The sequence below is a fragment of the Epinephelus lanceolatus genome, chromosome 17 (assembly GCF_041903045.1).
Source record: "Epinephelus lanceolatus isolate andai-2023 chromosome 17, ASM4190304v1, whole genome shotgun sequence".
In the NCBI taxonomy this organism is placed as follows: Eukaryota; Metazoa; Chordata; class Actinopteri; order Perciformes; family Serranidae; genus Epinephelus; species Epinephelus lanceolatus.
Genome location: NC_135750.1, coordinates 30,958,001 through 30,979,019, shown reverse-complemented (window position 1 = coordinate 30,979,019; position 21,019 = coordinate 30,958,001). Strand labels below are relative to the sequence as shown.

At 39.0% G+C, this 21,019-nt stretch overlaps 3 protein-coding genes across 5 annotated transcripts; 2 read left to right on the top strand and 1 right to left on the bottom strand.

The window, feature by feature from the left end:
* The first annotated feature begins 1,273 nt into the window (after nt 1-1,273).
* atoh7 (atonal bHLH transcription factor 7) lies at nt 1,274-2,485 on the top strand. The gene has a single exon (XM_033613945.2). The coding sequence runs from the start codon at nt 1,559-1,561 to the stop codon at nt 1,988-1,990; it is 432 nt and encodes a 143-aa protein (XP_033469836.1). The 5' UTR covers nt 1,274-1,558; the 3' UTR covers nt 1,991-2,485.
* Nucleotides 2,486-5,902: 3,417 nt separating this feature from the next.
* On the top strand, nt 5,903-12,211 carry pkd2l1 (polycystic kidney disease 2-like 1). The gene is made up of 15 exons (XM_033613486.2): nt 5,903-6,280; nt 6,656-6,769; nt 7,572-7,699; nt 7,819-8,072; nt 8,159-8,383; nt 8,468-8,696; nt 8,789-8,959; nt 9,054-9,235; nt 9,330-9,450; nt 9,529-9,627; nt 9,719-9,840; nt 9,927-10,044; nt 10,163-10,296; nt 10,427-10,568; nt 11,062-12,211. Exons 1-15 carry the CDS (start codon nt 6,007-6,009, stop codon nt 11,179-11,181), a joined length of 2,433 nt encoding a protein of 810 aa, XP_033469377.2. The 5' UTR covers nt 5,903-6,006; the 3' UTR covers nt 11,182-12,211.
* On the bottom strand, nt 12,212-20,960 carry tial1 (TIA1 cytotoxic granule-associated RNA binding protein-like 1). 3 transcript variants are annotated; one of them, XM_033613488.2, is made up of 12 exons: nt 20,777-20,953; nt 20,210-20,306; nt 19,846-19,944; nt 19,639-19,693; nt 19,457-19,544; nt 16,826-16,901; nt 16,430-16,538; nt 16,118-16,213; nt 15,913-15,997; nt 15,545-15,668; nt 15,018-15,187; nt 12,212-14,794 (listed from the first exon to the last, which is right to left on the bottom strand). In XM_033613488.2, the coding sequence occupies exons 1-12, from the start codon at nt 20,803-20,805 to the stop codon at nt 14,662-14,664; spliced, it is 1,161 nt and encodes a 386-aa protein (XP_033469379.1). In that variant the 5' UTR covers nt 20,806-20,953; the 3' UTR covers nt 12,212-14,661. The 3 variants fall into 3 exon arrangements, 2 of the variants coding, with proteins under 2 accessions (XP_033469379.1, XP_033469380.1); XM_033613489.2 differs by lacking the exons at nt 19,457-19,544; nt 19,639-19,693; nt 19,846-19,944; nt 20,210-20,306; nt 20,777-20,953 and adding an exon at nt 17,347-17,666; XR_004500914.2 differs by lacking the exons at nt 12,212-14,794; nt 15,018-15,187; nt 15,545-15,668; nt 15,913-15,997 and having other exon boundaries at nt 16,196-16,213; nt 16,794-16,901; nt 20,777-20,960.
* Between the last annotated feature and the right edge of the window lie 59 nt (nt 20,961-21,019).

Genomic DNA, 21,019 nt, shown 5'->3' with positions numbered 1-21,019 from the left:
GTGTGTCAACAGTCAACAGTGTGTTTGAGTGTGTGTTTGTAAAGGAGGACCCTGCTCACATCCATCCTCCTGAATTACACAATTCAATGTCAGCAGATGGGGAGGACAGACAGACAAATTATTCTGTCTGTCTCATTTTTCTCGGATCACCACACAGATCAATTATTTATTTCACATGTGGTCCCGGCTACATAAGGAACATTAATGCATCCCACATACTGTGATTCATTAGGACCAGACACGGCACTGATAAACAACCTGTCACACTAATGTACTTCTGATATATAAAGGAGAATTTCATATTTCACCTGCTCGCAAACTGCTCCCCAAAAACTGAGATGGCGCAGTAATCTGTGAACCATCTTGGCCCATATTGTTTGAGAGCCATAATCCCCTGATGTGCTACTCAAATCCCTGAGGTTACAGGCCACACTTCCACTTCTGTTGCCTCGGGCTAATCTCAGATTATGGTTATTATCACATGGAGACCAGTTACATGAGAAGTGAAAGGACACTTCTTGAAGGGCTTATGTAACTTAACATAACCTAATAGATTTAAAGCCCAGGTGATCCCGAAGATTTCATATCTAACTCAGAAATAAATTAAATATTAAATTGTGATGCCTTCAGATTTATCTCTGAAACATGGCATCTTAATATAAGTATAACCAAGTCACAAATGTATTAAAACTTTGATACAAAAAGTTACATTTTAGAAGCAAAAAAAGTATTAACTAGTAAAATACTGATTAAGAAATAGGACACTATTTATTATCATACAATGTGGTAACATACTCCTTGTTTTCATGAGTAAAATTTGAGTATAGTGAATTTAAAATAAAATAAAATAAAATTCAGAAACATTTGTGTAGTTTTTTTAATTTACTAATACCTGACAACATATGTCAATATTCTGTTTGATCAAATCTTAATTAAGAATGTAATCCTTAAATGTTAATTGCTGGGTTTTTGGTGATTTGGGACATATCCAGAAACTTAGCCCTTTAAAAGTTTGTTTGCACCATCAGCTGTGGTGAGTTGTGCTACCAGATGGTGGACTTTTGGTGTTTGTGACACATGGCTCTGAGTGAAGCCACGGCCAGATCGCCCAGCCCAAGATAATTGGAATTTCATTAAGGTTTTGTTTGTGTGTGAGTGTGTGTGTGTGTGCTGAGTGTGCATATATATACGCCTGTGTGTGTGTGTGTGTGTGTGTGTGTGTTGAGAGTGGGTGTTTATGAGTCATGGGTGTGTTTCTCTATATGCAATATTGAGGATGGGGGGGGGCATGGACTCCACCTGCTGCCACCTGTTCATCTGCTCCATCTTATAAAAGCTGCACCCTCACTGTCTCCAGGATCACAGACACCTTGGACTCTTCTCTGTCCACTATCTGGAGTTACAAATATCAGACACAAAGGACACACAGCCAGGCTGTGACACCGAGACCTTTGAGAAACCCTGAAGCTGAAACTGGAAACCTGATCAATCTGTTGACTCGGAGCTGAGTCTTTCTGACCTGAGGACATACAGCGGTTTGATTCTTCCACCAACAATCATGAAGTCTCGGCGACCCAGCTGCACTGACTCGGGATCCGAGTCCTCAGAACCAGACTCCAAGAGCCCGGAGAAATATGAGACTGCCACGAGGCGACGAATGGCTGCAAATGCCAGAGAGAGGAAGAGGATGCAGGGCTTGAACACAGCCTTTGATCGATTACGTAAAGTGGTCCCCCAGTGGGGCCAGGACAAGAAACTGTCCAAGTATGAAACCCTGCAGATGGCCCTCAGCTACATCATGGCCCTCAACCGGATCCTGACAGACACCAGGAGACACACTGCTCCTCACAGGCAGTGGCTGGACCTGCAATTTGACTGCGTGCAGCCTGAGAACTACCCCTGCCTTATGAGGTACGACTCTCCCACTGAACAGGACTACATCCACTCGTCCTTCTCCTATCAGTTCGATGGCCATCAGGTCCATGCCTAAACTGCTACCATTTGGTAGATAATCAGTCATGTTGTTGGATATGAGTGACAATGTGAATATTCCTCCTTCAATCCAGGAGACAGTAAATACATTTGTATTGCATTATTTTCTTTTATATTTATTTAGTTTGTGTATGACAATCAGAAAGGCTTCTATTTCAGTGTGAAGTCTTTTTTATTTTTGCTAGTCACCCAGCATTGTTGAGCATCTTTTTGTTCAAAGTATAGCAATGACAGAAATGTAGAGTCGTTATAATAACCACTAGATTGTACTGACGATACAGGTGTATTTTGTTATCATGTACTGACGATACAGATGTATTTTGTTATCAGTTATGTTGACCCGGCCCTAAAATGTTGTGCAATGTTCAATGGATTCTGAGAAAATCATTGTTATCTTAGGTAAAATCGATATGAAATATTTTGTCAAAGTGTTGAGTTGAAAAATAGATGTTATTTTTCACATGCAGACCTCTATTTTGTTGAACTATACTTTTTTAATAGAAAATAAAACCTATTTTGTATGAAAAAACCTTTCTCCTGTTCTTTATTTTTCATCTTGAGCTGATTATAAGAGTGAAATGCGGGATTTTAAAAATATTGCAACAAAAAAGGTTGGTTCCTTACTAACAATTTTACTTTTGCATCCTCAAAAACATTTATATCGTCAAAATATAACCCTAAAATTCTAATAATCCATTCACACATTTTACTGCATATATGCATCATTTTCTCATTTCTATAAAAACTTGCTGCTATTATTAGAAAGCTCTGGTATTTTAGCCCTCATAATCTCACTTTGTTTCCTTTGTGTGGTGCCAAAACAAGGGTTGTCGAGGAGAACAACTAATTTACGGCACATCCTTTGTGTTGTGTGTGTCATGTTCTCAGCAGGAGTAATGGCAGGTCACGTCTGCTGCTCGGCCTCGCTCCGCACCCTGGGGAATAAACCATCCTTTTGTCCTGGGCTCCTGGGCTCTGAGATAAGACACTTTTACGTCAGTGGGGAACCAAAAAATAAACATTTAAAATAGACTCACGTTGGGGAGGGTTGTACAATTATTTAACCATTTTATTGGTAAATCCTCTCTTTGGAGTTTTAAAGTATTAAACTGATTTGATTCTCCAGAACAGGCCAGTGTAAGTCTTCACAAACCAGGATGCTAAATGATCTGCAACTGGCTGTTGTTGAAGCCACAGCGCTACAGATTTAAATGGCAGTCGTCAGCCACTAACAAGGGATTGTTACAGTTTTGAAAAAGTTTGAATGGTGGCACAAGCCACAGCAAATTAAGGAAGCCTGTGTGCCAGATCCTGCCACGGCTTCAGAGGGGGAGCAGAAATGAAACTCTATTGTGTGGTAATGGCTGCGTGTAATCGCTCTGTTCACAGCCACTGAAGCATGAACGGCCATAGCTGGACCCAAACTCTATCTGTATTAAGTATAAGACATCTACAGCAGTGCATTAACTGTACTGTCCAACTGCTAATATGCATCATATTAACCTAGACAGCCCAGAACACTTATATACACATGTAATAGGTGTTGCAGCAGGCTTGTTGGGTTGGTAGAGAAGACCAATAGAGGAGGTGCCGAACTCTGTTACAGATGGTCATAATGATTCAAATGCCATGTTGAATGTTTGCATACTTAATAAACGCTTTCTGACAGTTGGCGTGTTAAAAATTGAATAGATGGCAGAGTCAAAAGTGCGTAATGGTAACGAGGCGGAGACCATCAGTGACACTGCAATTATGGTCCTCATTAATTCAGTCACAAGCCGCAAACAGTTGGCGACAGAATTTATCATTGACATGCAATTAATTGATTTCCTCAACAGAGGCACGTTATTGGATGAGATGTTAATCAATAGTGACAACAATGTGCTCAGCATGGAAGTAACTGAGAGGGCAAAACAGATTAAACTGTCTTTTAGCTGCTGAATTATTCAGCCTTCATACACGGCAGGATGTTCTCTATTATAAGACATTTACTGCAAATTAACTATTATAGAGAGAACTTCATAATTGATTTCATAATTTCAGCTTCTCACTGCCAATTTGATGTTTTTATTACATTTTGTTTTTTTAGGTGATTTCATTTCACTCTAACAAATGCATTGCCTACTGCAGTGATACTCAACATATGACCTGCGGGCCAGTAAGGTGTCAAACTGATTTACAATGGAATTTTGTTTAACTTTGAATGCAAATAAGGTGTCAGGCTGCATAAAAAAGCAAGTCCAAGAAGAGGATCCCCCAGACCCCGGCTAAACCCCACATCTCAAAAACAAAAGTTACCCCTGTGTACACCTGACCTGATGGACCTGCTGCGACTGGATTTACCCCTTGACAAAGATGAGTGAGGACAGCAACATCGAAAGGTTGAAAACAGACATCATTTATTATACCAGAGGGGCCAGGTCATTGTTTTGCAAGTCACAAATAAGCCTCAAGTCTTTGCACTCAGGTCCTAAATCAAGACAAGAAAGTCCAAAGTTGAGTCCCAATTCCTAAATTTTGAGTCCTAATTAATTCATAACTTCACAAAATAATGAATGCTTCTTAAAGTATGTATTTATTTGTTAAAACAAGTTTGTTGGAAGTTTGAGGTCTCAGTCTGTGATTTTGCATACTGCAGTTCCTTTTTTGTTGCCAAAGCTTTCGTACCAATTTTTCCGACTGGAGCTCAGTAAGGTAACGTTAGTTCTTCATGGTTTTCTCCTGCATCTTTATTGGACGTTGTCTGATTTGTTCAAACAAAGTGGATCATCTGGGAAATTAAGTGTGGACTTGATGGAAATTGAGTTACCATTAATTGATTCAGGAAATTAATTGATTCATCAAACACTTTTTAAATAACATGCTTTTTATTTTTTGGCCTTGGGGGAAGATTTAAAGTATTTTCAAGTCAAAAGGCTCAAGTCTAAATGAAGCCATGAGTCACTGGTGTTTAAGTCCAAGTTGAGTTGCAGGTCTTTTCTGATTTCGTCAAATCTGATTTGAGTCCAAGTCATGTGACCTGGGTCCACACCTTTGATATAGAGTGCTGCAGGGATGTTGTTTTTCTGTGGGCTGACGCTGTAATCAGTGTCGCCCTGGTTCCTTCGTCAAAAAGCCAATGTGACTTTTCCATTGGATTCTAGTTACAGCAGAATGTACGCTCTGTGGCAAACAAAAGTTTATGATATTTACATATTTTGTTCAGCAAAATAATCTTCACAGATGAACACCACTTTTATGAATTTTGAATCGTAAGTGCAATCATCAGAAGTAAAAAGCTAACGTTATGCTATAGGTGAACTACACCACAGTTGCATGACTTTACATCACTACCACGATGAGTCTGTAAAGCCATGTTTGCCGTGACGACATTATGTAGTTTCATTTAGCCACTTGTTAGGAACCATCTTATTTAAGACACGTAGAAGTTTCACAAGCGGGGTATTTACTGTTGTACTGTATGTTGTAGAACAAAACTTGACAATTTCTTAAGCTTGTGTTAACCCAGACCTTATTTAAGATATCTAACCAAAAACCCATTAAAAATCAGACTTCAAGGCGAGGGAACCAGGAGTGCTAAAATGCTAACACATTTCAGTGTTTTAGGACTCTTTCCATGTACACACTATATACTAATACATATTATTCATGTTTGCATATTAACTGGCCCCAGAATTATTATTTCTCCCTTAACAAATTGAAGTTAAATATGATGTATTGGTGTGAACCTTGCTGAGGTGTCCACAAAAAACAGGTCACAAGTACGTCAGTGTTGTCTTTGTACAATACCTACCATTTTATCACCTCAGTGTATTTTAACTGGGTCTCAATCTCAAGACTACAAAAGCTCCAGCAGAGGATCGGCAACTCCTCCCTCAACAAAGCTTATGTCATCCCCTCTTTAAAACCATCCCTCCCGCAGGTGTTCAAAAGCTGGCTGCACTGCTCTGCTTCACTCTCCTCTCTAATCTAAACACTGGCAGTCCACACACAGACACATAGGTGTCCAACAGCATGAAGTGCCTGAACAACCGGGCTGACAGCCACCTGACCGGGCAGGTAGAGTTGGACAGCGTGGGCAACGGAGCCTGGGTGAACCATGGCTACTGTGGCTCCCCTCCACCCCTGCCCCGAGCTGTCAGCACCATCTACAACCCACAGCCCCTCTTCCAGGGCTCCATGGACAGCATATACAAACTGGACAGCCCCGGGCCATTTCCAGAGGAGCCACCATCCACTGACCAAAGCCTGGTGAAAAAACAACGAGGCTGCTGCTCTTTTATCAAAGGTAGGAACTCATTCAGCTGAGTTTACAACTGTGTTTCTGCCATTAATGACATTTGTACAACAGGTTTAATGAGTATGGATGATACCTGCACAAGATCTTGACAAAACTATTTATCTCACTGAAACCTTTCTTTGGTTCTGGTCCTGTCTGGGCCACTAAAAAATATCAGTTGATTCAACTGATATTTTTTTAACCTAGAGTTTCTGTGGATCATCTTGTTGACGAATCAGTATAGGTCTTTAATAGAACCCAATTAACTTATTTCAACCCAGTATTAAAGTCGACACACCCTCTGCATGAAAGGTATTTAAACAGTCTCAACTCTGTCAATAATTCTGCATCATTATGACATAAAATACCGTGATTCGTTTGTAGGTTTCTGGGGCACAACACTGACTGAAAACACCTCAAACAACAGGGAGCTGTTTGTACGAACCACGCTACGGGAGTTAATTGTTTATCTGGTGTTCCTGTTGGATATATGCCTCCGTAAGTACTCTACTCTCCCAAGGATGTCTATTCCTGGCACTTGTAGTTGTTGAAAATCATGTTTCGTACCCTGGTCAAATAGTATTTGCAAGTAATTCTTGGCCCTTCTCTTGCATGCAGCATAACACAGTAAAGTGTTTGTTTAGCAATTTTTATATGCTTTTACGCATCTAATGACCTAAATGAGACAGAGGGGACAGTGTATTTTTAACGAAGTGAATTGCAGATTTTGTTTGGTGTTCCTGTATCTATTTATCCTATGTACACTGTGTATATTTCAGTCATCTGATCACTTGTTGCAGTGCTCAGTGTTTGACAGGGTGTTACAGTTTAGAACACTGGGCTGTTGATTCATCATTGAAAGCTCCCTCCTTGCATTAATACTTACAACAAATGCCCCCCCCCCCCCCCCCCCCATCCCTCTGCCTAAGCCATTGTCCAGCTGAGCATTAGGAGTGAAAGGGACATGGCCACTGCTCCCTTGCTTTTTAGCGATAAGAGCATTTGGCGTCGTCCATTGTTGCTTTGTCTGGGTTAGATTTACATTGTTTGATGAGGCTATTTGAGTCAAGCCAGCGTGCTCTCTCTTCAAACAAATGATGGCCTCTAATCTGGATCCATTTGACGACAGCGACATAAACACAGCTTGTTGTTTAAGAGTCTTCAATGAGGCTGTGCGTGTCAGTTTCTGGGTTGTCTTATCTTGGACTGCTGAAAGGAGAAACATTTAGGGCTGAGCCTGAGCAAAGCCTGATAGGAATAGACGATTGGGCGTTAACAATGTGATTGCGTTGTCTTTCAGTGACGTATGGTATGACCAGCTCGAGCACCTACTACTACACTAAAGCCATGACGGACCTGTTTGTGAATACAGCCGGTGAGAGTGGGGTTAGGTTTCAGTCCATTAGCACCATGGCCGACTTCTGGACTGTGAGTTTTCCTCAGTAGTCATTTCCTCCATGTTTGCCACAATGAGAAATCACTTAGAAATAAGAATAGGAAATGTCTTCTGAATTCACACCACATCCAATCTCTCTTTATTTGAACAGTATGCTCAGGGCCCATTGCTGGATGGACTCTACTGGACTAAGTGGTACAATAACCAGTCACTGGACAGCGGAAACCAGTCCTTCATCTACTACGAGAACATGCTGCTGGGAGTCCCCAGAATGAGGCAGATCAAGATCGTGAACAACTCCTGCAAGGTCCACAACGACTTTCAAGAAGAGATCATAGGGTGTTATGATGTTTACAATGACAAGAAGGAGGATGACCTCAGCTTCGGTCTCATCAACGGCACTGCGTAAGCCACGCAGTGTTTTTTTCCTTCCAGGGTTATTTTGGGTGTGCAGTTACAGAAATATCACAAAACTTCTTCTACCTCTGCAGCTGGACCTACCACACAGAGAAGGAAGTCAAAGGTTCCTCTCACTGGGGCTTGCTGACCACATACAGTGGAGCGGGATACTACCAAGACCTGAGTCTCACCAAAGAGGAGAGTGCCAACACACTGAAGGAACTGGTGGACAACCTGTGGCTCGACCGAGGAACCAGAGCAGTCTTCGTTGACTTCTCCACTTACAATGCAAACATCAACATGTTCTGTGTCATCAGGTAAAGAGCACTATTGACAATGCCAACTTTACCCATTGGTTGATACCCATTCAGTGGTTAACCAAAGTTTTACTGCTATTTCAGGTTGCTGGTTGAATTCCCAGCAACTGGTGGGGCGATCCCTTCCTACCAGATAAGAACAGTCAAACTGATCCGCTACATCACCTACTGGGATTTCTTCATCCTCGGCTGTGAGATGGTCTTCTGTTTATTCATCATCTATTATGTGGTGGAGGAGATTCTTGAGCTACGAATACACAAGCTCTCCTATTTCAAAAGCATCTGGAACATACTGGATATTGTTGTCATAATGGTAAGCAAATGTCAGTCTTATTTGACTCAAACAAGTCATTTTCTCTCTGATTGTGCTTTGAATCCAAGAAGTAAAATTATTCTCCTTCCCAGCTCGCTATCGTTGCCATTGTATTCAATATTTTCCGAACCATCAAAGTGGACAACTTGCTCGGCAAACTGCTGGAACACCCTGGTATCTATGCTGATTTTGAATTTCTGGCCTTCTGGCAAACACAGTACAACAACATGAATGCAGTGAACTTGTTCTTTGCATGGATCAAGGTAAAGTATTGACATCTTTTACTCTGACACATTACTTCTGAAAATTGCCGGTCTCTACTGTCATCCTGAAAATTGTTTTCTTCTCGTCCTTTAGATTTTCAAGTACATTAGTTTCAACAAGACCATGACTCAACTGTCCTCAACACTGGGTCGATGTGCTAAAGATATCTTGGGTTTCGCCATCATGTTCTTCATCGTATTCTTTGCCTATGCCCAACTTGGATACTTGCTCTTTGGGACAGAGGTTGAATCTTTCAGCACCTTCATCAAGTGCATGTAAGAAGTGTTCAAAAGAGCGTCTCAGCAGGGAATATTTAAATACCACGCCTGAACATTAATGAATTAATCATTTTATTTTTTCTTTCTCCAGCTTCACACAATTCAGGATTATTCTTGGGGACTTTGATTATGATGCCATTGACCGTGCTAATAGAGTTCTTGGGCCAATCTACTTTCTCACCTATGTGTTCTTTGTTTTCTTTGTTCTACTGGTGAGTCACTCTGCTACACAAAATGTTTGATTTGAGAAGGGTAAAGATGAGCCTTCTCTCTATGTATCTGTCCCCCAGAACATGTTTCTGGCCATCATAAATGACACATATTCTGAGGTTAAGGAGGAGCTCTCATCCCAACAAGATGAGCTACAGATTACTGACATCATCAAACAGGTAAATGCAATCAGATTCATGGAAATATAAATACATCTATGGAAAAAGATTTACAAGAGTTACGAACAAATGATTTTCTCTTGTAATGCAGAGCTATATGAAGACATTTACGAAGTTGAAACTCAAAAAGGAGAAAATATCAGATGTTCAGAAAGCACTACGATCTGGATCTGGAGAAATTGAATTCAAGGACTTCAGAGAAACTCTGAAAGAGTGAGTGACAAAAAAAAAAATCAAGTGAGGAGCATATGCTAACTTAAGTATCAAATTTAACCCTCACCGCTCTGATGATCTTATAGGATGGGACATGCTGATCATGAAATTTCTGCGGCCTTCTCACGGTTTGACCGTGATGGGAACCAAATTCTAGACAAAGGCGAACAAGAGAGGATGAAGATTGAGCTGGAGGAAAAGAGGGTATGTGTGATATGCTACACAGTTTGACTTATTTATTTTACCTGACAAGTAATAAAAGACATTTGTAAGAACAAATACAAAAGGCATTTTATGTTCATGGTTTTCCCATTTTTGTCAGGATGCTCTTTGCGCTGAACTTAACAATCTTGGAATGAATTATGAGAAAGAATTACTAGAGAAGCCTCCTGTAACATCAAATGAGCAGAGGAACCACTCCAGTCACACCTTAATGGATCGGGAACAGTTTCTGAGGTGGGTTAGTTTTCTCTTTTAACCTGTGAAATGTCTTTAATTTTCTTGTCTTCAAACAAGAGAAATGCATTTCATTACAATGGACATTAAGTAAAAAAAAAACTGAATTACCTTTCTCTCACAATGAAAGACTGGCCAGACAGGTTCTCCACCTTGAAAGCTCTGTGGCAGGCATCACATCCAGGATTGATTTGATTATGGAGAAACTGGGATTACAAGAAAAAGCTAAAGGGAACGAAATGGCAAGGAAACTGACTATGACCAGTGATGACGTGAGTATGGAAATAGGTTACTAAGATATTCATAAACCTTGTTGTATTCAATGAATGCTTTATTTTTCAATGGAAGACTATACCATGAGGAAACTTTGCTTTACGAACATTTAAGATACACAATGCAGGGTTTCCCTAAATGCAATATATATACTCATTCAGAAGTAAATCCTCTAAATCATCACTTGTGACCCACTAGAAGTGTGCAGCGGTGTTTCCATCTGCAGTGCCCGCTGCCTGTATTGTCTTATTTTCTCCTTATTTTCTGTGTTCGAGATGTTTATGGGTGTGTAAACCGACAGTGCTCAGGTAAGTTGGGGCTTAAGAAAGTATATTAAAACTATGTAACAACTGTGCTACTGATAATGTCACAGGGGCAGTAATATGAGGGAAATGTCTAATATTTTCTTACTTTAGAAAATGAGACTTGACTCTTAGTTTTATTCTAATGAATACAAAATGTTTAATTTTTGCCTTTCTTTCCCCTATCCAGAGTGATGACACTGCCTCAGATGGGGGCATCCTGGTTTGCATGGACAGAGGGACGAAGGCTGAGACGTCATCAAGGAGACCAGCAGTTCGCACCAACTCCACATATGACTGTCATATGTGATTAACCTCTGAGAAACAGAGTCATGGGTTATCTGGAAGTCAGCTGACACGAGGATAAACGAGTCGCATGTCAACAATGTTCTGTGCATCACAAGTTTCCAAAGTCTGTTCAATAAACAATTCTTCAGGTAGAAAACCACAAGTAGGCGCTCAGATCAAACTACAGACGGTATGACAGCAATATCATGCACTTTGCTTTAACTACTCATTTATTACAGCTACTCATTTCATGGAAATATGTAAATACTGTATAAATAAATTCTGAAAATTGATGCTTACTAGGCAACTGCACTAGAGCTTTAATAAAACAAACTGGTTCAAGTTTAAGCTCAGATATGTAGAAGACTACAGTGTATGTTGTAGATGAGCACTGAATGTAAATCTACATATTAGTAGTGTTGTGTAATATACATTTATTTCAACAGTTAGGTTAGGAAAATAAAGTTACGCAACATAATCCGATGTAACATCTGAATGAATGCTTACTTTGTTTTAGTAATGTGATGTCTATGAATGTTCAAGTTCTATTACAGTTGTTTAAAAATCATCAGCACCCTGACTTGTTTGCAGTTTAGTGTGTCTATAAAATAATTCCCTAATTATGTTTATGGAATCCATAGTACAATAATTATTGATCACCTCAAAATATATTTAAATTAAATACAGAATAATTGGATCTGTGACCTATTATCCCAGTGGACAAGGTGTTTTTTTTTGTTGTTGTTGTTTGTTTTAAAAAAAAAACAAACAAAAAAACATTTGGTGATCTTAATTCAGGTTTCATACATCCCACCATAACTGCAAAACAAAAAAGTTTTTGAGCAAATGTATATAAAATACATGCTGCCTAGTGTATTTAACTTTCAGATGGTACAAATGTCAGAATCTCAGTTTAATAACTGTTATATATGTTATATATTGTGTCTGGTAGAGTTACCGAAAAGACATAATTTTAAAATCAGTTTATGCTTAGCTGTCAGAATCTCTGTGTAAAGCACAATTTGTTAGTGTCTAATAAATGTACTGAACAACCCGGTTCAAATGTTTCTTTATTTGAAGTCACTTCTTGAGTTTTCCCATTTAAATGGAAAATTGATTTCATCCTTTATTATTAAACATCACCTCTATTGTTCAACTCATTTGTATTATTGTCATAAAAGCAAAATTGCCATTACATTCAATTTTTTTAAGCAACAAATGTAATACATGTAATAAGCGTGCAGTTCAAGCTGAAATATCACCCGCTTTCTGCTACGTTCTGACAATGGCACGCAAACTTAAAAATGGGAAAATCTACAATGGAAAAGAATTTAGATTTGACATGGAGCCTCCGTTAATAACACAAACTTTGAATTTACTGACACATCAATTAAGGCTTATTCATAAATTATATTGCTGAAATTTAATGATGGCATTTCTACCTACAGTATGTACATTATTTCTAAGTTTCATGAAGGTTTGTGATCAAGGTTTATATTTACACTCCCAGCCAACATGAACCTGTTTTGTTACACAAATATGCCCCAGGTCTAATAAACAAACAAAAACATCATCAAGTTTGTCAGCTAGTACAACAGGAAAAGGAGAGTGAAATTACAAGGAGTGTAATTGACTGTACAGAATGGCACATAGGCAAACAAAATCCAAATGGCAGGACGTCTTTGAGAAATCCTCTTGTCACAATTTGCCAGTGATTTTTAAAAATACGTCACCTGTTACATAAGGAAATATCCTGCAGTTACTGAGAAAATTCAGAATACATTGAGGGGCACAAAGGTGCCCGCTGCCCTGATAAATCAATGTCATTTGTTTAGGAAACTTTTCAATTTCACAAAATAAAACCATCTCAGTTTTTAGTAACTTAAGTCTTATTCATTGGACAATTTGTCTTTACATACGTGACTAAAGAGCAGCATTTTGAATGCCGCAAAACGTAATGCAATATCATTAGGGCCTGGTTTTGGTGCTAAATAAACTCTGTTCTTCATAAAAAGTCTTATAGTCATTAGAAAGACTGACTATAAACTAACTGAGGTTATCGAGAGAAAGGAAAAAAGTAGTTAAGATTCAGAATCTTTCCAGGAAACCAATATTCTCTTTATATCGTGAGCATGTGCTATAGCCTTTACTTTGAGACACAGGATTATAAATTAATCCAATCTAGGCTACATTAAGGTATAAACTAAAATCCATCAAAAGTCTGCAAAGAACATGCTGATCACTCTGATACAAAACATGAAAAAACAAATCTTTTTTTTTGCTTTTAGATTTGAGTAGGTGAAATTTTTCTTTGTACACAAAATTACTCAAGAGATACCACATCCCATTTAAATCTCCTTTACAGCCACAGTTGTTTATACAAATAGTTTCTTCACATATACTGGAAAGGTAAACTACCGATCCAGGGCCTCTATTCACAAAGCATTTTTCATTAATATATCAAAATAGGACTGAATTTTGAGCTATGAGCTGAAGCGAAGCCCAGACCAACTTCCAGCAGGTTGGTTCATTCTTGTGGCTCAGTGCAGTTTGTAACACAAATTCATGGTGGGCAATCTGTACAGCTGTCAGCACTGATGACATCATCATCATTTTAAAAACTGACCTATATCACAAGAATGAACTTAATTGATGCATGAAGACTTGAGCGGAGTTTTGTATTCTGTTGTGTAAAATAACAGAAAAATGCCCCAAATATGAAAAGTAAATAAACATGTTGACAAGTCTGTAACAAACACTGAAATACTAAAAAAGATATATTGGCAAACTGATAGTGGATATTGCTATAGTTTGATAATTCAATATTAATGTTATAAAGCTTGAGGTTTCCAAGTATCTTAATCCTTGTAATGCTCCAGTGAGCAGCTGGAGTAATGTGATGGCTTATATTAAGTGTGCTTTTAGCTCCACTGAAATATCGTGGCTGTTCAGTTTCTCCGACACATTTTTGCTCAAACTTTGAATATGAGAGGGTAACAATTAGTCTTGGAGGACTATATTGACTTTTTGATAGTTCGGCCCATTTCTCAACTTACTCAGTGTGAGATAAGAGGCATCAAACGGTCTGTGTGTCTGTTACAAAAGCTGTCCAGTAAGCATGCAAACACTAAATCCTCTTTGTCATACACTGAGTAATGTTTTCATTGGGCCAAACAATCAAAAGGTTGGTGTTTCCTTTAACATCTACTCAGACAAAGACAGCTGGTTTGGCTTTACTTCAAAAGCCCAAGAGCACTTCTCCATAACAAAACTATGAATTTACATCAAATAAACTTTTAAAAAGTTCTAAGTGAAATGGACATTGTCATTTAAAACAGAATTGTTAAACTGGTTGTTTAGGAGCAACTATCAGCTACAAAGGCTTTGTGAATATGGCCCCTGTCCCTATTTTACCACAGCGGCTGTTCAGATGTAAGAGTGCTGTGTGGTCTAAAAGGGTTGAAAGAAATCCTCTTGGTATTACACTTAGGTTAGGGCCAGCTCACTGTGTTTGGTAGCCAGCCATGCTGAAGTTGGCCAGGTTGGACATGACTTGACCGGGCTGGGCTGCGGCGGCGGCGGCCTGGGCTGACTGAGATCCAAAGCCTCCCACCCAGGCTGGTGACTGGGACTGCCTGCAAAGATGCCACAAATAACCAGTTAGTATGACTGTGGTCACTGCATACAGAGATTTCCTGTTTATTATAGGGAAAATGTTTGAAAGTTTTTAAGTAGAGAGTGATCCAATCACCATCCATCCATTTAATGATGGTGGAGATAAGTCTTCTGGCCCATAACAGTATAGTAATACAATAAATTCATGAATGAACTGAATACATACTACTGAGTGAAACTTACTCTACTCCAAATCCTTGCTGGTTCCACGTCTGGCCGTACATGCTGTAGGAGGGAACTTGCCACCCATTGGTCACATATTGCCCATACTGCTGCTGCTGTTGCTGCTGCGGCTGCTGCTGCTGCGGATTCCCATAGACTTGGTTCCACTGACCCCACTGACTGTACTCAACCTGCGTAACACCAACGAAAAAGTGAATAGATGTCTTTAATAGCCCATTAGATATAACCTCTATGTTCAATCAGGAGTAAATAATATTCAAATACTGCAAGAAAAAGGCCGCATTAAAAAACGAGTGACGTTTATTCATTTGTACCCTTTTTTGTCTATTGGTTTTGTTTTTTTCCACTCTGCTTGTGATTTGTAATATAAATCAGTAAACAGTTTCTATTTACATTCCACAGTTTTGGCTAAAAACCCTTCCTAAAATTTCATTAGTCCAAGATCTGAATCACCATCAAAATCTTTAGTTTCCATGGCCATATGCATATATTTTAGTCAGTTTCATTATCTGTTATATTCTCCCTACCTGCTGTGTATTTTTTGCCATGTCAGGAGATTCTTTGCCCCAGAAGCACTTCACTATGTGTCCTTCGATGGCTGTGCCATTTACTGAAACGATGGCATGGGCAGCACTATCATGGGAGGAAAACCTTCGAAGGAAAACAGCAGTTTAGTGGTCACATCTATTAAAGAGAATCTCTATCAGGCAATGATATGAATGAATCAGAAAATGCATAGTATTAAAACACTGACCAAACTGATCTGAGGTGAAGACAAACATAACAGAAAAGACCAGTGACGCTGAGTCAAATGCAGACTGGCCTGTTATGGAGTCATACAGTAAGCTTATGTTGACATCTAGTGGCCAAATGCTGCAATGGACTGAGGCAGTACCTGATGAAAGAGTATCCTTTCTCTGGGAAAACTCTGACTTCCATTATTTGACCAAACGGCGAGAAGGTCTGTCGCATTAGGTGCTCTGAAAGAATCAAACAGAAACAATGTTAATTTCAGAAAAAGTTTATAGTAAATAACAAGATTACAACTGAAGTGTGACTAAGGGCTGTAATAATGCATCTTTGAAGAATATGACACTTGCCTGATAGTCCTGACTGGATCCCTCCACAGTACACGGTGCAGTTCTGTGGACTGGACTGAGTCATTACGTCATCGAACCTCAGCTGCTTTGAACCATCTGAAATAAAAACAAACATTTGTGAGGGGAGGTGTAATGTGTCCCACCCTGGAAGATGCAACAAAGCTAACAAGAGACTGAGAAGGAAGTCTGCACACTCCCACACAATCCTGATGGTGTCGCCAGACTGAAATACACCTTGTGAAATTTACTCCCCTGATAAGTGAACTCCCCTGCGTGGGTGTGCAGTGGGTGTGAGGGGTCTTTAAAACTTACTGTCCTGGACACTCTTTGGAGCAGGTGGTTTGCGTGTTGCCCAGTTGGTCCTGATTTGGCGTCCTCCAAGCCACTGTCCCCCCATGTTAATGATGGCATTCTCTGCATCCTATAAATCCAAATCAGTGAGTTACCTCTCTGGATTTGATAAATCTGTCAAGTTGTATTGGTGACTATGATCAGTTCTCAAAATGTTTGTTACTGTTTTTAATCTAAACAATACTGAGAATGGTGATGGTAAAGCAGAAACTACGTAATGTTAGATGATTGAAGTTGTTGTGACTATGGTTTCAACTATGATTAATTATATCTTAATTATTGTAAATGCATTAAAGTAGGATAATAAACAGAAAATAGAAATAACCTTCAGTCTGTGTTCTTGCACTGGAGCCTTACCAGTTTGTTGTAGAAGGACACAAATCCATACCCCTTTGATTTGCCTGTCGTCATGTCCTTCACAACACGGGCGTCCCTGGAGGGAGATGTGAAAACAACTTTAGAGCACTTTCCAGTTTAAATGTTTCAAACTAAAAGGAACCACGCAAAACACACTGAACTGTGAATCCTCTACTCTGTCCTACATTAATGTACATTAGCTATCATGACCTTGTGCTGAGCACTGAATCGTAATATAACTTCAAAGCAACACTTGAGACAAAAAAAAAAAAAAAAAAACAAGTACAAAAACATGCAGCCTACAGTACTGTTTTAAATACTATCAGATGTATTAATGGATCCTTGCCACTAGAGCACCACTTCTTTTTCAATCTTTTCAACAATAGGCTACTGATTTAAATTCACAAAGGAACAGATTATATGGATTACCATGCATTCTTAAAATCTGCTGTTGGTGCTCTTCCTACAAATAGAAATATATAGAAAATAGCAAAAGAGAAAAAAGGAATTAAACGGCATACATGGCCTGTTAACAGATTTCTTTATTTTTCCTGGTCAATTCTTTACCACCAATATGGAGTATGGAGTTTGGGGAGCTGCAAATTTTAAGAAATTGACATTTTCAGAAATTTCGGAAGAGGATCATTGCACTACAAACAACACTATGCAAATCAAAATGAGACAATTTAAACATAGATCTAGAGGAATACATTGAGTATTGGAGTTTGTTAATCTAAGCTAGATCATGTTAATACATAGCATCTACAAATAAAGACATATGGAAAGAATGGAATAAATAGAGAAAAAAAAACTACATCTGAGTCTCCAGAGTGCACAGTTCCTTGCTGTTAGCCTTCAAGCTCCTGTCCAATCCTATGAGCATTTCTGTAAAATAACCAAAGTGCTATTACTTCACTGAGACCCACAACTAAAAGCTGTTCAGGTTCATACACACAGCTTACATATTGCTGACATACAGTTTACTTACCACACCCTAAATATGCAAAGAGAAGCAAGAGTAGGCTAAAAGCTGACACTTCAATCATTAAAATGGGGACACAATACACAGACTACAAGTCGGTAACTGCAATAAAAGTCTTAAGAACTGACTGGAATTGTGTTCGTAATTAATAACTTAAATGAGGCTAATCCAATCTGTTAAGAGTGTTTTTAAAAACAAAGCATTATATATGATATTCACTTTCATGTGACAATTAAAGGGGAACTACGCCCATTAGAAAAAAATTGTATATATTATCCCTATGGTCTAAGACAGTCTAAAAATATTACTAAATATAAACAACTCTCCCAAATCCAAAATCTAGAGTGCTAAACCTCAAATTTGTCATGCCATCAAGTATTAAGTCTGGAACTGCTCCATAGACAATATATTGAGAAAGAATGAATATATGCGTACATTTTCAGTCTCAGAGCTGAGAACACTTCAGTAGAATAAAGCTCATTTGGGTATAAAAAAGAAAACAAACACTCTGTAGATCCACAATATCAGTCTCCCATTCACTGTATGAGGAGCAGCTCCAGAATTTATACCCTATGACATCACAAGTTGGAGACTTACTTCTCTGGTTTCTAGCTTAGAGAGAGAGTAGTTCATATATTGATGAAAGTTTCCTAGGCCACAGAAATAACATATTGGAATACTTAATTCAAGTGGTGTTCCCCTTTATTTATAAATTATGTTGGTCCACCATCAACTATGTTTACATGCATGGATGTACTGTCTTTTACAAGATACTAAAAAAAAAAGTCAAGATGAAGCAAAAATGAAGTGGTTATTCATTTGTCCTCCTGAACATTAACCATCTCTGTTGACCTCTAAGCATTGTGTCTCACGAGAGATAACTTGGGGTTTCTCTCTGTATTTATCTTGTCCATGTACTCATCCAGAGTAAAAGTAAAAACTTCCCAAAAACTGCTCATCTGTCTATCTACCTGATATTTCATTCTCTCAAAGTGCTCAGCAATCAAAAATACAGGTGGCACAAGCAGACTAGGCCTTGTTGTGTAATGCAAGCTTTTGTTTCCCCTTCACAGTTTGAGTCTGTTTTTCAATATTTATTAATACCTTCTTGGGTAAGTTTCTCTTTAGCTTATTCATTTATTTCAGGTGAGGCATCTTTTGCCTTTATTGGATAGCCATCAGTGGAGAGATAACAGGAAATGAAGGGAGAGAACAGGAGAGGGAACGGTGTGCAACACAGCATAGAAGTCTCAGGTCAAGTTCAGCCCTTTAATGCCAAAGACACCAAGGTGTCCCTGTGTTTCATTGATCAGACCATTGTTTTGTCCCAAAGCAAAATAATTAATCTGAGATCAGACATAACTTGTTAACTGTTGAAGGGAACAAAAACCTTTAAGGTGTCAGCCCTTGTGGACCACTGTTTAAAATCACAATTTGAACTTCATGTTTTTATATTAATATTCAAGTCAATACCCATGTAGTATGCATGTAAACATGGTCACAGATGGCTGTTTCAGAGCATTCGTTTAAAAGATTATGATGAAATACCTTAATATTGCTCATCTCAAGAGAAATCAATATGCTTACATTGTAGCATCTAAATATTGTACTGCACATAAAAAGAAATCCACTTTAAGGTGAAAACTTACGAGATTTTCCCAAAAGGTGCGAATGCAGCCTTGACATCCTCGGTGGTGATCTCAGGGCTCAAATCTCCCACAAAAACATGGAAGTGATCTAGAATGAAACAAAGAAAAAAAGAAACAATTTACTATTCTCTGATAAATCTGGATCTCAGCGGATAAGTCAATCAGTGAGATGGACCACTTACTGGATGTGTCTTTCTTCTGGCTACTAGGAGTGGTGGCCCAGTTTACTTTGACCTCCTGTAAGCATAGGGTTCACAAAGATTATTTAAAACTATGACAAATAATGACAGAAACATGCATTTTCTACACAAGGAACCTGAATTACAGGTCAATTCAGAAACAGCTGAGCCCCTTAATCTTTTAATTTTGGACCAGACAAAGTCTCCTACCTTTCCTAATATCTTCCTCCCGTTCATGGCTGCGAGGGCTGCAGCAGCATCTCTGTGTTCGAAGAACTCCACAAAGCAATATGGGTCATTGCTTGTATGCTGCAGGAGACAAGGTCAAACGCAAAAGTTAAAAGGTTTGGTTCCATTTACCTCAAAGTAACTGTCTATTTTCATTGTATTTAACAATGGAGGCATTTATCCAACAGTGAGGGGCTATAATTAAAACTGCTGTTTTGGTTTTAGTTACAGATGCTCATTGCTAGTAAGTGAAATATGGTAGTAACCCTCCAAATGTGAATGACAGGGAAGGGGGCATAATGAGAAAAAGAACGGACATAGATATCAAACAATCTTAGTTGCTTACCTCCGTGATCATTTTACAGCTTTTACAAGGTCCAATCTGGGTGAAGAGTTGCAGAATCAAAATTTCTGTGACATCCCTGGAGAGGTTTCCCACGTACCTGCAGGGTAAAGAGGGGTTCATTTAGTACATCTGCACTGTTACAGTTCATTTAAGGTAACGATGAGGTGATACTGACAGTAATACTTATTATAAAAAAAGCAATGTGCCACGCACAGTTTATTTCGAGTATTAACGCTACCATATGGTTCGTTGATAAGTTATTAATGTGACGTTATTTACATTAGCATGACTGACTTTCGAGCTGGCCCAGCATTAGTAACGGCTAACGTTAGTTGCCTTTGTTAACGCTTACATATTACACACAAAGAAATGTGTGGTATTTATTTATTTATTTTTTATCTAACCTTATGTGAACTAACCTGACGTTAGTGACGCATTAGCTAAATGTTTATGCTGTGTGGCGGTGTTTGCCAGGTTTGTGTTATCTTTTAGTCTGCGGCTAGCTAGGTTAGCCACCGGTTCCCGACGCTATCGATGACCATCTGTAAGACACATAAAACTACTTACAGGGTTTTGGGGTGGGTTTCGTCATCCATGACCGAAGCCGACAGCTAGCGTTAACCGACTCCGGTGTCCGCTGTTATCTCCCTAGTTACAACAACTAGCTAACTAGCTAAGAAGCTAGCTAACCGGGCGCAAGTGTATACGTCACGTTGGGAGTCTAGTGAGCGAACGTGCGTGCGTGGGTGCTGTGTGTGAAGAGCGTCGGTGGGTCGGAGGTAACGAAAAGCAATTTTTACAGTGTCAGCA

Bases quoted from the DNA above. Each gene is read 5' to 3' on its own strand.
- atoh7 (XM_033613945.2), top strand. From the start codon at position 1,559: ATGAAGTCTCGGCGACCCAGCTGCACTGACTCGGGATCCGAGTCCTCA.
- pkd2l1 (XM_033613486.2), top strand. From the start codon at position 6,007: ATGAAGTGCCTGAACAACCGGGCTGACAGCCACCTGACCGGGCAGGTA. The intron at 9,841-9,926 runs GTGAGTGACAAA...ATGATCTTATAG, and splicing joins TTCAGAGAAACTCTGAAAGA to GATGGGACATGCTGATCATG. The intron at 10,569-11,061 runs GTGAGTATGGAA...TCCCCTATCCAG, and splicing joins TGACTATGACCAGTGATGAC to AGTGATGACACTGCCTCAGA.
- tial1 (XM_033613488.2), bottom strand. From the start codon at position 20,805: ATGGATGACGAAACCCACCCCAAAACCCT. The intron at 16,539-16,825 runs GTAAGGCTCCAG...TTGGATTTATAG, and splicing joins TGTCCTTCTACAACAAACTG to GATGCAGAGAATGCCATCAT. The intron at 14,795-15,017 runs GTAAGTTTCACT...GCATCTTTGCAG, and splicing joins CAGCAAGGATTTGGAGTAGA to GCAGTCCCAGTCACCAGCCT.